Here is an 18221-nt window from a genome sequence, read left to right as displayed (position 1 = left end):
GAAACGTTTCCTACGATCACTACCAAATGTGTACTAAGAGTTAGTTTGGTAGTGATTTTACGAAACGCTTCTAACATTTTTAATACTTGAAAAATGTTATCATTCAAGTGTTAAAAAGATTAAAAGTGTTTTATAGAATCGCTACCAAATGCACTCTAAGAGTGTGTTTGGTATTGATTTTAGAAAATGTTTTTAGCATCTTTAATACCTAAAAGGTAAAAAAATTCAAATATTAGAAAAATTATAAATACTTTCTAAAATCATTGTTAAATATACTCTAACAACACATTTAGTAGTAATTATAGGAAGTGTTTTTACAATTTTTAATACTTAAAAAATTTTATCTTTCAAAAGGGCTAAAAAAAATTTTTAGAATCACTGTCGAACATACTCTAAGAGTTTGTTTGGTAATGATTTTAGAAAGCGTTTTTAATATTTCTAACACTTGAAAATTTATATTTTTTAAGTATTAGAAAAAAACTAAAAACACTTTTTAAAATCACTATCGAATACACTTTAAGAGTCTTTTTTATGGTGATTCTAAAAAACACTTTTGACCTAAATAATATTTAAATAAAAAAAAATTAGATGTTTAGCAAAATTTAGAAAATGCTTTTAAAAATCTAAAAAAATCACTTGTAATATTGTAAAATCACTTGCAATGTTTTCTAAAGAAACACCTTATACAATGTCAAACAAACTCTTAACTCTAATTAAATTCAAAATTATTTGTTAAAATTTGAATTTGAATTGGATCTAAACTCAAATTAGTGAATATGTCCGAATTTGTTGGATTTGAAGGGGTAAATAGATTGCACCTCATGAAAAGTGGAGTGGTGGAGGATTGCAATATTGTGATGACCCGAACATTTTTCTTATAAAATAAATTTTTTAAGTATAAATTTTAGTGCAATTGAAGTAAAGTGAGTTATGGAAATTTTAATTTTTTGAGAAATAAATTTATTTTTTATTCATATAAATTTAATTCCAATAGTTTATTCAAATGCTAGCCAAATTATAAAATTTAAAAACAAAAATATATCATATGTGTTATATACTCTATCAATTGTTAAAATGAACAAAAATAATGAATTTGATAATTAAAAAGGTAATTATAATTATTAATTCTTGTTAAGACATAAATTTAAGATTACTAAATAAAATATTCTAAATTTTCTCAAATATTATTTTAAATTAAAGAATAATATTTGAACGGGTTACATAGAACGAGCCATATATGATTTTCTAAATCCCCTAAATATTGATTTTAATTAATAAATATTATTATTAAAAAAAAATTAAAACTCCACTTGTCATTCTTGATGAGTGCCATGTATCCTTTGATTTTTTTTTTTTTTTTTTCCCTTTTATTCTCAGCTTCTTTCAACCCCTTAGAAGTTACAATATGGTATACGAAACAAGAGCAAGCCCATGTTCATATCAAAGCCCAATCCAAAATAAAAATAAAAAATAAAAAAGTCCAATTCAAAACCCAAATCAAACCAAGTCCATGTCCATAATCCAGATGAAAGGCTCAAAGAATACAAGTCCAAATCAAATTAAAATCAATGAAGCCCAAAGAAATTAAATATTAAAGCCCAAAGTCCAAGCATTTATCCAAAGGCTATATTAACATTAAAAAATTAGTGGCCTTAGAATTATACCTAACCAAAATTAATAAACCAAAGCCCATAACCCCAATCAGAAAACAAAGACAAGCCCAAAGCAATTAAATAATTAACATTTAATTATTTAGTGTTCAAAATCCTCCATGAATTACATTAAAAGGATGTTTGACTTAAGAACTGAATTTAAGTCACTTAATGGATTAAGCATATTTGGTAAAAGAACTTAATATTACAATTTAAAATTATTTTTAACCTTAAGTATTAAATCAGAATAATTAATTTATTATTAATCTCAAATCTTTTTTTCCCCATTTGCCTAAACTAGTAATAGTATTTTTTTTAAATTATGATTTCACAGACTCAAATCAATACTTTATGATTATCTTATAGATCCATAAATAAGGATGTTTTATAAATAAATTTAGTACTTAAAATTAATGAAAATAAATATGAGTTAAAATCAATTAGGATAAATATATTAGTTAAAATTAATGAGATAAATATCTCAATTTGATAATTTAAAATAAATTTTAAATTAGATTTATCAAACAATCTTAATACCTAAAATAAATAAATATTTTAAATTAATAATTTAACTTAAAATCACCTTAAATAATTAAGATCAAGGTTTCACGATGATGTGACTAATAAATTGGGAATGAAACCAATAATGACTACAAAGCCCCCACAATGATCCTTCAGGTAGCGTTCGGAATGCTGGAATAGATATTGGGAATGAAAAGAATAGGATAGGAATAAAAGAATCATTAATATGAAAATTAAGATGGTGTTCATAAAACTTCATACATATTGCTTAGTAACTTAAAAGTGATTTTAACTTATACTTAAGTTATTAAGTCATAAGTTGATATGCTTAATAACTTAAATTAATTCATTCAGCCATATTAACTCAATAAGTTGATTTTGATTCCTCTCTTCTACGTAGCATCGTAATTCACCTCCATTCCCATACCCATACCATTTCCCTTCCTATTCCCATTTACCCAAAGCATCCTTTACTCCTTTGCACAAATTAAAGTTTGTGACTGTAACAGTAATTAAAAACCTTCTCAAGTGATACTAAACTTCCAAATTTCCATCAATCAAAAGCTGAGTTACAAACCCACCTTCCAAACAAAACAACGATTAAAAACTGCAGTTGCAAATCACAGAATATGGGCATGCCTTTTTCTTCCGTGGGTTCAGCTTAGCCCCTTGGACTGAGATTACTGCAATGAAGAAGTGGAAGAGAGGAGTAGCCCTTCATACCTGTTGAAGATGGAGTTCACTGAGCATCACCAACCTGCCAAAAGAACAACCTCAGCATTGATAGTCACCAAAATGTCCAAGAAAAAAGATTGGACAAACTGTAATACTACTTATCTCTCGTGAAAAACAAGATAGAACAAGAGCTCAACTCTCTGTTTATTGGGATTCTCTCAGCTAAACAATTAACTGTTAGGACATGTTTTTGTCAAAAAAAATAGAACAGGGAATAGAAACATCTGCAATTACATATAAAAAAGCATAAACAACCTAGTAATAACAGGAAACAACCAAGAATCAAGAATCATCCATGTGAACCTAACATTGATTGAGAAATTGCATTGATTCCATCAGTCATCATAGGAAGAGTGAGGGGCAGCAGTGCATCCAGGATCAAATGGATCTTCAGATCCACAGCAATGCCAGTATTGAAGAACCTGACCAGAGTCAGGTGTATTCATGGTGCCTCCTGTGTAGACGCTCTCGAACTTCCTCTTCGTTTCTCCTGAGGGTATGGAGAATGGAAAAGAGATGAGGTGATATAGAGCATTGGGAATGAAGTGGCATTAAAATATCCATCATGTAGAAGCATGATATAAGCATAATGCTAATACAAGAAATTAGAGATTCAGAAGTTAGTAATATTCAATAGACAGCTGGAATCCCTTCCTGTTATGTTTTTTTCCCCTTTAATTTTTATGATTTGCACAAGTTAATGACCTTTGCAAAGCCAATGCTATTGCATTTTGAGTTCAGTAAATTTTAAGTTTAAAACTCTTGGTTACGTATGATGTCCTTGGTTTTATAGTCCAACTTTAGCCACAACCTGGCAGCATTCTTCTATGTCTCAGTTTTGCAAACTAAACCATTTTCAACTTGAATTAGTATTCAAGAGCCCCATTTGATTACTAAACAACAAAATGGGATTATGGTCCTTTTTACTTCTCAAATTTATCAACTATTTGATTTAAGAAAACTGACAAGATGACGGTGAGACCAAAATACCCACATAGGACTAAAGGATGATTCATGAATTCTTCAAATTTCCAGATACATTCCATTTTATAGTATACATAGCCACATATGTGCCTTCTACCAAGCTAGTCTTTGTTCATTTTCCCATGGAAGTAATCCCCTCTTTTAATAGGTAAATAAGAGAAATTATATTAGAAAGCACCTAACCAGAAAAAATAGTGCAATGCAAGTATACAAGCCATGCAAAAGCACATAGCAAAAAGAAAATAGAAACAACACACTTCCGGCTTACATCTCAAACAATCTACAAAAGCTAGAAGGGAAGATTGTCTCTGCCCACAATGCCTTCAGACCACAACAATAAAAAATTTAGAAACCACCCTTTCACAGCTTACTATGTCCATTCTTTTAAATCCAAGGGAATTATTTCCAAAATGAATGTCAGCACAGGAACTTTTTGTTAATTTTGGCCAAATAATCTAAAAACTGAAAAATAAAAACCATACTTCAAAGTAATATTTACGTGTATCATTAATGAGCTTCTTGCTTCCATTGTACAAGCTATTCTCTACTGATAGCAAGAATTCCCTCCAGCAGATATATAGTTACATCCACCAAGCTCAATAAAAGAAATACCCCTAAAATTGAAATCATTTCCAAGTCCAAGATTTATTTTGTCTGATTCCTTTTGGAAGACAGGGAAGCTTAGGTTGCACCAGTTTACCTGGCTGCAGAAAACTCATCCTCAAATTCAAAATCAAGGCTTTATTTGGTGCTTGACCCTGTAATATCCAAACTCTTCAATTTTGCTTAATGTACCCATGTTGAGACGATATGACAAGGTTATGGGTGTAGGGATCCTTTTCAGATGCTCTTCTTTTGCTTTGGATATTTACTAATTTTTTACTTTTCCAAGAAAAAGGATAAAAGAGAAAAAAAAGAAATTGTTTTTTTCTTCAAGGATATTTTTCTTTTCTTTTTTGCTTTGATCGACTTCCAATTGATTTTTTCCCCTTATGATATCATATCTATGTACCATTCAAGAGCATTTTTCAGTCGAGTCCCTACATTCTAAAATTTGAGATGTGAAAGATCAGATGCTTAGATGCATACCTGCACCAGGCACTCGTACCCAAACCCATGCAACATGGGCTTGATCTTTGACATTTATATTCTTCACCATCACTATTCAATCACTCACACCTTCCCTCTAATTTGGAAATTGAAACCATACAGTCCATATTCCACATTCACTCCATCCCAACTCATCCTTTAAAACGGAATATAAAGAAAAGCACCACCCATTCCCAGTGATCTTCCATCTCAAAACATTGAGATTCTAAGGACCTCACTGCTTAATTAAGCTTTATGAAGGAATCCACAATTCAAACTTGAACTTCCAGTCACAGAGTTCTCTACAAACCATGGGATCCAGTACCCCTAGAAGCTGAACGGTATCAACATTCAGCTCAGTAGCTTCTCTATTCACAGCAATTCTGAAAAGTTCCAGAAATTATACTAGTAACACTCTATCACAAGCTCAACATGCAAAAACCTCAGCCTCTGCCTATCCCCAGCAGACAACAAATACATTCCGAGAATTTGTCATGCCAAAACCTCGTCTTCCTCCCATCCCCCACCGAATAGAAAACATATCCTGAAAGTTCCTCCTCATCCATGAACCCCCTACAATGCCCAAAACCTCTATCTCACAACTTACCCACACTATCCGCCTTCCTTTTCTCCCACTCGTTATATCAATTTCTGGGCACTAAACCACAAACCCACCCACCATAAACCACAAGGCCACTGGAACCATAAATAATAAGATTCAGAAGAAAAAGAAATATAAATAAATAATGTCGATCTCAAACCATTCACCATAAATTTTTATCAGTCTCTTTCCAGTACCCAATACGATCTCCTAGATTTGCAATTGCAAAAAGAGTATCCAAATTTGAGTCTTGTGTACATACATAACCCTAACGCTGAGATTGGCTGCTGAGAAAACGAGTGAACAAAAAAAAGAATGTTTAAAAAAAATAAAAAACTGCATCTTATTTGGTTATGATTTCTCCAATTTTTCTCGGCAAACAAACAATGAAGAAGGAGGAGGAAGGGGGTACCGCCAAAATGAGCAGTGTGAAAGCGGCAAGCACGAGGGTGGTTGAGCAAAGGGTCGAACTGAGTTTTACAGATCTTGCAAGTCTTGAGGGTCTGATTAGAATTTAGAGAACATCGAATTGCAGGGAGCTGTACAGAATTAAGGGTCTTAATCGCCTTCGTCCTCAGGCCCTGGAAGATACGGAGTTGAGGACTGAAGGAAGGAGCAGCCAGCAGAGACGCCATTCAACCAAGGCTTGCAGATTCTCAACCATATAGTTGAATTGTAGAATTTGATTTCCTTTTAAAATTTAAATCCTTGTTTCACCCATTTGATTTTAGGAAAATTCTACAGTACCTTGATTTTATTGCCTAAGCTAATAGAAAATTCGCTACAATTTATTCGGGTATTCGTGCACTTAACCGATAAATTACGGATTTTGATAATTGCGGCAGTTTTTAAAAATAATTCCTAAATTGGTGTAGTTAGAAAAATAATTTTAAATCTACCATAGTTTTGTCTAGATAAGAAAGAGAAAATAAATTGGAAGTGAAAATTCGTCTCTTCAAACGACGATTTATGAACTTTTAAAAAAATTATAAAAAAAAAAAATTGATTTCCTAAGACTTGATTTCTAAATTAAAAAGTGAGAAATCGTCTTTTCAAGAGACGACTTACATACAAAAAATATATATGTGAGAAATTCTCACTTAAAAAAAAAAAAGAAAACAACCAAGTGGACAACACAAAAGTAAAAAATTCTCACTAAAAAAAAGCAAAACCTTAAAAAATCCACTTTTTTCATTCTTTATTCTATTTATACAATATTACAATTATTTTAAATATATATTATAAAATTAATTAATTTTATTTACTAAATTTAATATATAAATAATATACTAAATTTAATATAAGATAAATAATATTTATATATTATTTTTCTTTCACTTTGGAATTTTTAAAAAAAAAATATTATCAATTTTATGTGAAAATTGAGTTTAAAAAAATTATTAATTTATTAAATAAAAAAACAAAACTCAGAAATTATGTCTTCAAGAGACGATTTTCAAAAGAAAAAAAAAACTTTAAAAACCATTGCAGACACCAAAAATTGTCCCAATTTTATTTTTTCATTAATTTTGAGCACAAATTTGTCAATAAATTTTAAATCCCGATTACATTTTTTTTTTTTTTTGCCCACTCACCCTTTAATTCTTAGTTTTTATATTTTGTAAATTGTTTTATTTTTATTTTTATTTGTTATTATTATTATTATTATTATTCTGTTATATTATATTATATTATATTTGTATCTTTTTTATTTTATTTTTTATTTTTTATTTTCTCTTTCCTCTCTTCTTTCTCTTCCTCCACCTACCCTCACCTACTAGGGATGACAATTTTCTGGGCTAATCGGGTAACCTGCCCCGCCTCGCCCCTATTGGGACAGGTGTAAAATATAATAAACGAGTATAGGTCAAATATGAGAATATTTTAAAAACCTGAATCGGGTTTAGGACGGGTATGGATTTTGTTCCAACCCGCCCCGCCCCGAATATGCATTTACAAAATTACCCTTCAACTACTACTTAAATGTAAAAAAAAACTCCCCATATATATACTTCATTCTTTCCCATTTGCCCTTATTCTTGCCCTAATTCTGACGGTCGCTCCTTCTTCTTCTTCTTCCTCTGATATAATGGTCTTTCATTCTTCCCATTTGCCCTAATTCTAACAGCCGCTTCTTTTTCTTCTTCCTCTGATGCACCGCTTGAAACCCTATCTCCAAGATTAGTACTACTTTTTCTTCCTCCCTCATACCAACTAAAATACTCTGAAATCAATTTCATCTTGTTCTTGGTTTAGCCTCAAAGCCCAAAACTCCTCTTTCGCGACATCAAACTAGTCACAGACTTCGATCTCCTTACCCTAAATATGTGCAACACGATCATCTAGAGCATCACCTTGAAATCTTTGTCCGAGAGCACAACACAAAAGGAATGCAAAAGCCTTTGAAGTAATGGATTTGATGAATTCTTGGTTCAAAGATTGGCTTGAAGAGGGATTCACATCCATGGCTGATATTAACCCAGTTTCTCGTTTGGTTCAGTTTTCATTTTGTTCTTTTGTAAATGGTTTAGATGGTTTTTTTTTTTTTTTTTGTGTTTTACATTAATTTTGAATGATTTAAGCTAATTATGGGCTTAAAATTATTGATTGTTGTGGTGTTAATTTCAACTTTGATATTATTTTTTCATATTTGGTATATTATCATAATCAGTGAAAGGAAAGTGCATTTGAGTATGAGATTTGCTCATCACCAGTTAGGGTTAGGGCCCAATAGACATTTGGGACAGGGTGGGGATGGGGTTATTAATTCTTCTGTTAACAAGGATGGGATCCAATCAACCTACCCTGGCACGAGTTTGTGTCAGGGATGGGAAATAACTGTATAATCGGGTACGGGAATGGGATGGGAATGACCCGTCCCAAACCTGCCCCGTTGCCATTCTTATAACCTACCCCCCATACCTCCCACGTCCAAAGGCTCCCCATCTCCACTCTTCATCATTTTTTTTCTCCCCCATTCCCAAGGCAAGGTGGATGGCGACCCCCATAGCTTTTCCAATTTTCTTTTCTTTTCTCCTTGCATCACTTCCCACTAGACGCCCCCCCCCCCCCCCCCCTTCAATTCTTTTTCCTCTGATGTTGGCTTTTGGCTTTTGGATTTTTGGGTTCCCACTTTTTTCTTTTTTTTTTTGCGGTGATCGGCTCCCAAATCTTTTCTCTTCATCTTGCATCACTCCACTCATAGCCCAACTCCCCCTCACACAGCAGTGGCCGGCTGCCCCCATCCTCCTATTCTCTCCATTTTCTCTTCGTCTCCTCCCACTTTCTCCATACGGTCAGCCGGGATCCCCACCCAAATTTTTTCTTTCCCATTTTTTTTTTTTTTTTTTTTGGTTTTTTCTCCCTAAAGACCCACTGCCATTTTCCCGAGTTCTCCCACTCTCTTCTCTCTTTTTTTTCCTTTCATTTTTTTCTCCACATTTTATTTTATTTTATTATTCTTTTCGGATTTTTTCCTTCCATTTTCTCTTTCTCATCTTTTTCCTCGCTCTCTCCATCTGTCACACTCACCGCCACTCCTAGTCGACCACTATTAGCCAACTACCCCCATCATTGCTGGTTAGCAATCCGACCATCTATAGTTTTTAAAAAAAAATTGGTAAATTTCCTTTTTGCTTTATTTTATTTTTATTCATTTTATTTTTTATTTTTGGTTTGTATAGAAATTGATTTGGATTTGGGCCTATTACTTATTGATTATTTGTTTGGGCTTATTGGATTGAACATGATATATTGTTTCTTTTGGCTATATATATTATTAATGTGGGCTTGTTAATTGGCTATTTGTTTGGGCTTGAAATATTATTTCATTTGACCATGTGTATTATTAATGTGAGCTTCTTAATTGGTTATTTGTTTGGGCTTATTGGATTAAACTTGATATATTGGTTCTTTTGGCTATATATATTATTAATGTGAATTTGTTAATTGGTTATTTGTTTGGGCTTATTGGATTGGGCTTGAAATATTATTTCATTTGACTATGTATATTATTAATGTGGGCTTATTAATTGGTTATTTGTTTGGACTTATTGGATTGGGCTTGATTTATTGTTTCTTTTGACTATATATATTATTAATGTGAGCTTGTTAATTGGTTATTTGTTTGGGCTTATTGGATTGGACTTGAGATATTATTTCATTTAACCATATGTATTATTAATGTTGACTTGTTAATTGGTTATTTGTTTGGGTTTATTGGATTGTGCTTTGATATATTATTTCCTTTGGCTATATATATTATTAATGTGGACTTGTTAATTGGTTATTTGTTTGAACTTGAGATATTATTTCCTTTGACTATATATATTATTAATGTGGGCTTGTTAATTTATATGAATTTTGGGCCCACAATGTGGGTGAGATTTGTTGGATGACTTGAATATTTGATATGGGCTTGGCCAATTCAAACTATTTAATTTAGACATGAGACAATTGTGGTGTATATTAAATTAAACTTGAATTATGGAATATTAAATTTAGGTCTAATGAAATTTATCATGTTTTTGGTTTGATTAATTGAATTTATTTTTTTGGCTATTTTGAAAATTTTAGATTAGGGTCTATGATATGTGGGATATTTTTGTTGGGTTATATTTGTTAATTTAGACCCATTTTTAATTGGTGAAATTTATTGGACTAATTTAAAGTTTGAATTTAGGTTTGAACAATTATTGTGGACTCTACATATTTTTGGATATTTACGTTTGTGATATTTTTGTTTTTGCATGAGCCTATTCTGCAATTTTATTGGCTGAGTACGAATTTATGACACGTGGAGCATGGAATTTAATGGAAGAAAGTGATATTGAAAAAATTGTAGGAAGACATTGAGTTTGTTGTAAGTTTATTTTGGTACATATTTTATTTCTCATTTTTATTTGATTTTGTTTTTATTAGTTATGTAAATATTTGTTTGTATATATTTATTGAGTGTGTATAGAATTGAATATCGAACAAATCAAAAATTTTGTTTAAATAAGATGAATAATTCAGTAAATATGTTTTAATAAAATAATAATTTTAAAATATTCTTCTTAATAAAAGAAAGTTTTTTTTATTAATAAAAATTCAGAAAAATGTTTTTAGAATTTTTTTTTAAAAAAAATTGCTTTTAATAGAATTTGAAAATTTTGTTTTAATAAAAATTATCCAAAAAAAATTTTTGTAAATAAAGTTGCCCCAAAAATTAATTTTTAATAAAATTGTCCATAAATGTTTCTTTTAAATGATTTTTTTTCCTTAATTAAAATGGGATTAAAAGTATTTTTTAGAAATAGAGGATTTAATTTTTTTTCTTTTTAATTAAAATTTCTTTTGTAAATAAAGTTATGTCTTTTTAAATCATTTGTATAAATCACTTTTTTGAATGAAAGTGAATCAAAATACTTTTGTAAATAAAATTGTAAAAATAATTTTTGTGCCCAAATTGAAATTTTGTAATAAATTATTTTGATACAATAAGTGTAAATAACTTTTTTGAAAATTGAATACAAATAAAATTGAGAAAATAAATTGACTATTTTTTTGTAAATAAATAAATTGAAATCATTAATTCAAAATCATTTTTAATAAAATCATTTGAAGTTTCCTGAAAACTATTTTTTTTAATATCTTTTTTTAGTTCAATAAATCATTTTGCATATTTTGTATTTAGATTTCATCATTATTTTTGTGTATATTGATTTTCACTATGACTTGTACATACTCATTTGTTTGATTATTTTTCTTGTTATCCATAATTAATTAATTAATTGCCACAATTCTTTCAATTTGTTTAGTAAATACCCTATGTTATGAGCTCAGAGGGGTGCTACGACTCACCACCGTACCTTCCTAATAGGTAACCTGATCCCCGAACCCAGACTCGATTTTTCGCAGACCTGTTTTTTTCCTTCAGGAGTCACATTTAGAGTTTTTATTTCTTATTTTGTTTTTCCCTTAAAAAATAAAACAAAAATAAGTGGTGACTCCAAGTCTTTTTCTAAAAATCAAATTTTCACCAAACAAATAAAAAGCGAGTTGCACCATCGAGTGGGAACGCATAAAGAAAAATGCGGGATCCACAAAAAATATGCCCCTCTTCGGTAGAGTTCATGAGTAAAGTGAGTGTATACACAAACGAAACGAAGTGAACTTTTTCGAAGAACAAGAAAGACCACCAAATTTGTCCCAGGATGACATGGGTTCTCTTAAACTAAAACAAGAACAAAGAGGCTCTAAAACCTTACAAAAATGAAATGGCATGAACGGAAACTCCTAAGGTGCCCCGAAAGTTACACTATGGATCTAGAACTCCCGAAAAGTCTCCAAAAGTGACTCGAAAATCAATATCAAAGCCGAGTAGCAGTTGAACCACCAAAGAGCATAGAAATGAGTACAAATGGAAAAACCACACATACACTATGGAGGACTATGTCATGTGCTATAATGATAAGATCAAAACACATGCTATAAGCTCAAAGCCTCTAGAAGAGCATGATGAACAAGCAATAAGCACAAGGTAACGAGGTGAGGAAACTGAGAACGAATGTAAAATCGTCAAGGCAAGATGTGCAATGCTAATGAATATGAATGCCAGGAGCTATAACTCTGAATGATAAGGCTGAGGAAAAATGACTCTGAATGCCAAAATAAAGAAAGATGGTGACTCTAAATGCCTAAATGAGGATGCACAATGACTCTAAATGCCAAACTGAAGAAGATGATGGCTCTAAATGCCAAATTAAAGATATGGCTTTGAACACTTAAAACTGAAGACATATGATGATGGCTCTGAACGCCAAACTATGGAGAGATAGTGGCTTTAAACGCCTGAAACTAGAAGAGATTAGTGGCTCTAAATGCCTAAAACTGATGAAATGAATGGCTTTGAACGCCTAAAACTGGAAAATATGATGGCTCTAAATGCCAAATTGAATACATGGCTTTGAACGCATAAAACTAAAAACATATGATGATGGCTTTGAACGCCAAACTATGGAGAGATAGTGGCTCTGGACACCTAAAACTGGAAGAGATGAGTGGCTTTGAATGCCTAAAACTGATGAAATGAATGGGTCTGAACACCTAAAACTAGAAAAGATGGCTTTGAACACCTATGAAGGAAAATTGTGGATATGAATGCCAATGGGAGATTTGAAGGCCTACGATTCTAAACACCCATGAAAGAAAGTAGTGGCTTTGAACGCCTAAAAGGTGAAAATGGCTTTGGGTCATGAGCTTAGGGCTTTGAATGCTAAGAATGACTCTAGGCCATGAATAAGAAGAACAACTCCAGATCGTGAGCTCAGGGCTTTGAATGCTAAAAATGACTTGGGTCACAAATGAGAATAATGACTCTGGGTCGTGAGCTCAGGGCTCTAAATGGATAGCCGATCAGGATGCTTTTCGGCTCATGGTGTTGGGTTGAGGCCACTTGCAAGTGGCTAGAATGATGAAAACGAAACATCTCAGGGATGTGAAGAATGTAAGCGACTCTAGGTCATGAGCTCAGGGCTCGGGATGCTAATGAATGACTCTAGGTCATGATGTAATGAGTAATTCAGGGTTACAATGAATAGCTCAGGGCTATGAATGGAATGAATGACTCTAGGTCATGATGTAATGAGTAACTCAGGGTTACAATGAATAGCTCAAGGCTATGTGAATAGACTCTATGACTGATCAACAAGAAAGAGAATGTGATACGCAAACTCCAGGTCATACCACTCATGGGCGCCCAAATGATGAAGGCTTGGCTCAGGGCTGGAAAGACTCTAGGTCTTAAGTGAGAAAAATGACTCTGGATCGTGAGCTCAAGGCTCTAAATGGAAAGAATGACTCTGGGTCATGAATAAGAAGAACGACTCTAGGTCGTGAGCTCAGGGCTCTAACTAGAAAGAATGACTCTGGGTCATAGATAAGAAAAACGACTCTAGGCTCTAAATGGAAAGAATGACTCTGGGTCATGAATGAGAAAAATGACTCTAGGTCGTGAGCTCAAGGCTCTAAATGGATAGCTGATCAGGATGCTTTCCGACTCATGGTGTCGGGTCGAGGCTACTCGTAAGTGGTTAGAATGATGAAAACGAAACATCTCAGGGATGTGAAGGATTCAAACGGCTCTGGGTTGTGAGCTTAGGGCTTAGGATGCTATGAATGACTCTAGGTCATGATGCAATGAGTAACTCAGGGTTACAATGAATTGCTCAAGGCTATGGGTGGAATGAATGACTCTAGGTCATGATGCAATCAGTAACTCAGGGTTACAATGAATAGCTCAAGGCTATGTGAATATGCTTTATGAATGATCGGTTAAAAAGAGAATGTGATACGTAAACTCTAGGTCATACCACTCATGGGCGGCCAAATGATGAAGGCTCAGCTTAAGGCTGGAAAGACTCTAGGTCTTAAGTGAGGAAAATGACTCTAGATCATGAGCTCAAGGCTCTAAATGGAAATAATGACTCTAAGTCATGAATAAGAAGAACGACTCTGGGTCATGAGCTCAGGGCTCTAACTAGAAAGAATGACTCTAGGTCATAGATAATAAAAACGACTCTGGGCTCTAAATGGAAAGAATGACTTTGGGTCATGAATGAGAAAAATGACTCTAGGTTGTGAGCTCAGGGCTCCAAATGGATAGCCGATTATGATGCTTTCCGACTCATGGTGTTGAATCGAGGCCACTTGCAAGTGGCCAGAATGATGAAAACGAAACATCTCAGGGATGTGAAGGATGCAAATGACTCTAGGTCATGAGCTTGGGGCTCAAGATGCTATGAATGACTATGGGTCATGATGCAATGAGTAACTCAGGGTTACAATGAATTGCTTAGGGCTATGGGTGGAATGAATGACTCTAGGTCATGATGTAATGAGTTACTCAGGATTACAATGAATAGGTCAAGGCTATGTGAACAGGCTCTATGATTGATCGGCTAGAAAGAGAATACGATACGCAAACTCCAAGTCATACCACTCATGGGCAGCCAAATGATGAAGGCTCAACTCAAGGATGAAAAAACTCTAGGTCTTAAGTGAGAAAAATGACTTTGGATTGTGAGCCCAGGGCTCTAAATGGAAATAATGACTTTGGGTCATGAATAAGAAGAACGACTCTGGGTCGTGAGCTCAAGGCTCTAACTAGAGAGAATGACTCTAAATATTAAACTAAAAGAAAACGATAACTCTAAATGCTAGCAATGTGGCTCTAAACATCAAACTAAAAGAAAATGACAGCTCTAAATGCTAGGAATATGGCTCTAAACACTGAACTAAAGGAAAATGGTGGCTTTGAATGCCAAGCTGACTAATGTCTCCGAATGCCAAACTAAAGAAATATGGTGGCATTTGAATGCCAAGTTAACCAATGGCTCTGAATGCCAAAATGAAGATATGATGGCTCTGAATGCCAATCTAACTAATGGCTCTAAATGTCGAACTGAAGAAATACAGTGGCATGTGAATGCCAAGCTGACCAATGGCTCTGAATGCTTGACTATGAACGACGACTCTAAATGCCATAATTGAGGAAGGATGGAGGCTCTAAAGGCTAATAGGAAGAACATGATGACTCTGAATGTCAAACTGAAGACGTGGCTTTGAATGTCGAACTAAAAAACCTAATGACACTAAATACTAAAGATGAAGCTCTGAATGTCAAACTAAAAACACAACTCTAAATGTCAAATTGAAACAAACAACGGCTCTGAACACCAAAATGGAGATGCAACTCTAAACGTCGAACTGAAAGAGATATGGTGGATCTGAACGCCTAACTGAAGAAAGACATGATGACTCTGAAACCCGAACTGAAGACATGGCTCTGAACGCCGAACTAAAAGAACTGATAACACTGAACACTAAAGACAAAGCTCTGAATGCCCAAACTGAACTGACAGCTCTGAACACTTGGAATGTAGCTTTGAATGCCGAAAAAGTTGCAATGAATGCTCGATCATGATAGGATGATGGCTCTGAATGCCAAACTGTGAAGGGATAGTGACTTTGAATGCCAAAGTGGAGATCAACTCTGAACGCCAAACTGAGAAGGACAACTCTGAATGTCGTAACTGAGAAGAAATGGCGGCTCTGAACGCCGAGTTGTAAAGAGATGGCGGCTCTGAATGCCAAATTGAAAAGAAATGGTGGCTTTGAACGCCCAAACTGAGAAGAGATGGTGGCTCTGAACGCCAAAACTGAGAAGAGGTAGTAGCTCTGAATGTCATAACTAAGAAGGGATGGTGGCTCTAAACGCTAATCGGAAGAACATGATGACTCTAAATGGCGAACTGAAGACATGGCTGTGAATGCCGAACTAAAAAACCTAATAACATTGAATACTAAAGATGAAGCTCTGAATGTCAAACAAAAAACATGACTCTAAATGTCAAACTGAAACAAACAATGGCTTTGAACGCCAAAATGGAGATGCGGCTCTAAACACCGAACTGAAAGAGATATGGTGGATCTGAACACCTAACTAAAGAAAGACATAATGACTCTGAATGACGAACTGAAGACATGGCTCTAAACGCCAAACTAAAAAAACTGATAACACTGAATACTAAAGATGAAGCTCTGAATGCCCAAACTAAACTGATAGCTCTAAACGCTAGGAACGTAGCTCTGAACGCCGAAAAAATAGCAATGAATGCCCCATCGTGATAGGATGATGGCTCTAAATGCCAAATTGTGAAAGGATAGTGACTTTGAATGCCAAAATGGAGATCAATTCTGAACACCAAACTGAAAACATGGCTCTGAACACTAAATTGAGAAGGACAACTCTAAACATCGTAACTGAGAAGATATGGCGGCTCTGAACGTTGAGCTATAAAGAGATGGCGACTCTGACGCCAAACTAAAAAGAGATGGTGGCTTTGAACACCCAAATTGAGAAGAGACGGTGGCTCTGAACGTCGAAATTAAGAAGCGATAGTAGGTCTGAATGCCATAACTAAGAAGGGATGGTGGCTTTGAACGCCAAACTGAAAAGAGATGTTGGCTCTGAACCCTAAAATTGAGAAGAGATAGCTTTGAACGCTAAACTGTGAAGGACGACTCTGAACGTCATAACTGATAAGATATGGCGGCTCTGAACACTGTAACTAAAAAGGAATGGTGGCTTTGAATGCCAAACTAAAAAGATATGGTGGCTTCGAATGCCAAACTCTGAACTGACATCTCTGAATGTCAAACCGAGAAGGAGGACTCTGAACGTCATAATTGAGAAAAAACCATGGCTCTGAACGCCGAACGGTAAGGAGATAGTGGCTCTAAACGCCAAACTGAAAAGAGATGGTGGCTCTGAATGCCATATTAAGAATGGATGGTGGCTTTAAATGCCAAACTATAAGAAGATGGTGGCTCTGAATGCCCAAACTAAGAGGAGATGGGTGGCTCTGAACGCTAAGACTGATAAGAGATGGTGGCTCTGAACGCCATAACTAAGAAAATGAGGTGGCTCTAAACTCCATAATTAAGGAAATGAGGTGGCTCTAAATGCCAAACTATGGACTGACATTTTTGAATGTCAAACTAAGAATGAGGACTCTAAACGTCATAACTTAGAAGAAACAGTGGCTCTGAATGCCAATCTGTAAGGAAATGATGAGGGAAAAATATGCCCTAGTGTAGCATACTGCCACAACTCTCAATCTACTGAAATGATCTGAAAATGACTCTATGAGTCCTAAAAGACGTTCCGCTAGTGAGTCGGAATGGTCAAATCGACTATAAATATAGCCTCACAATCTATTTGACCAAAACACGAGGCCTGATGAAGCGTCATAATAATCCGGATGTCTCTGACTCAAGATGTTCTGTTGGGAGAATCCATCGTAATCTCAAATGAATGATTCACTGGGAAGTCTCAAGAGAATAGTCTGCCAGGATAACTACCATGATCTCAATCTACTGAAGAATCATGGATAGTAAGATAGTCAAACCCTTGAGGTCATGCTCTGTTGAAGGCTTCTCTTGGCAAAAATCATCGAAACTGTGGCCAATAATGGAAATAAATATCCCTCGGTCGAATAATATAGAAAATGACAGGTCTGTGAGAAAACAATCATCTCCACAACTAAAAGAGGGAAATATGCCCCAGTATAGCAACTAGGGCATCCGGTCTGTCCTGATGACTCGAGAATAGCTCCATGGAATGTATAAGAGATCTAACATGTACTCCACTAAAATGATGATATAAGAGTCTATGCACCTGGGATAACTTCGTCTATGAATCACGACAATATCATAAAGCACAAGCTTAACTGAATGACTCAAGAAAGGCTCCACTAGAGAATCAAGAAAAAATGAAAGCAAATCATCAGCTTGATGTGTATCTCGTAATTGGAGATGATCATGCAAATTAATGGAAATCTACAAATCTCCACCAGAACGAAAATATGCCCCAGTATGGCATTAGAAGTGTGGTAGGTCAGAAAATCATATGGCACCAAATCATTCATCACCAAGTGTGTAATCCTAATCATCCATGTCCACAGTTGAATCAGATCAACTGATCAAAGAAACATCTCCCAGAAGAAAAAACATGATGATATCTGAATGCCGAAAAGTGTGAGCTTGATTGAATGGCCCAAGAAAGACTCCATTGGGGGATCATGAAAAGATAA

At 34.3% G+C, this 18221-nt stretch overlaps 1 protein-coding gene across 3 annotated transcripts; it reads right to left on the bottom strand.

Moving 5' to 3' along the window:
- Positions 1–2703: 2703 nt before the first annotated feature.
- LOC100248486 (uncharacterized) lies at positions 2704–6342 on the bottom strand. 3 transcript variants are annotated; one of them, XM_010662057.3, is made up of 3 exons: positions 5996–6315; positions 3218–3399; positions 2704–2931 (listed from the first exon to the last, which is right to left on the bottom strand). In XM_010662057.3, the coding sequence occupies exons 1-2, from the start codon at positions 6216–6218 to the stop codon at positions 3245–3247; spliced, it is 378 nt and encodes a 125-aa protein (XP_010660359.1). In that variant the 5' UTR covers positions 6219–6315; the 3' UTR covers positions 2704–2931; positions 3218–3244. The 3 variants fall into 3 exon arrangements, with proteins under 3 accessions (XP_010660359.1, XP_010660361.1, XP_002271418.1); XM_010662059.3 differs by lacking the exon at positions 2704–2931 and adding an exon at positions 3030–3083; XM_002271382.4 differs by lacking the exon at positions 2704–2931 and having other exon boundaries at positions 3030–3399; positions 5996–6342.
- Positions 6343–18221: the final 11879 nt, after the last annotated feature.

The sequence above is a fragment of the Vitis vinifera genome, chromosome 14 (assembly GCF_030704535.1).
Source record: "Vitis vinifera cultivar Pinot Noir 40024 chromosome 14, ASM3070453v1".
In the NCBI taxonomy this organism is placed as follows: domain Eukaryota; kingdom Viridiplantae; phylum Streptophyta; class Magnoliopsida; order Vitales; family Vitaceae; genus Vitis; species Vitis vinifera.
The sequence above is the reverse complement of the archived record's forward strand: the minus strand, read 5'-3'. Positions and strand labels throughout refer to the sequence as shown.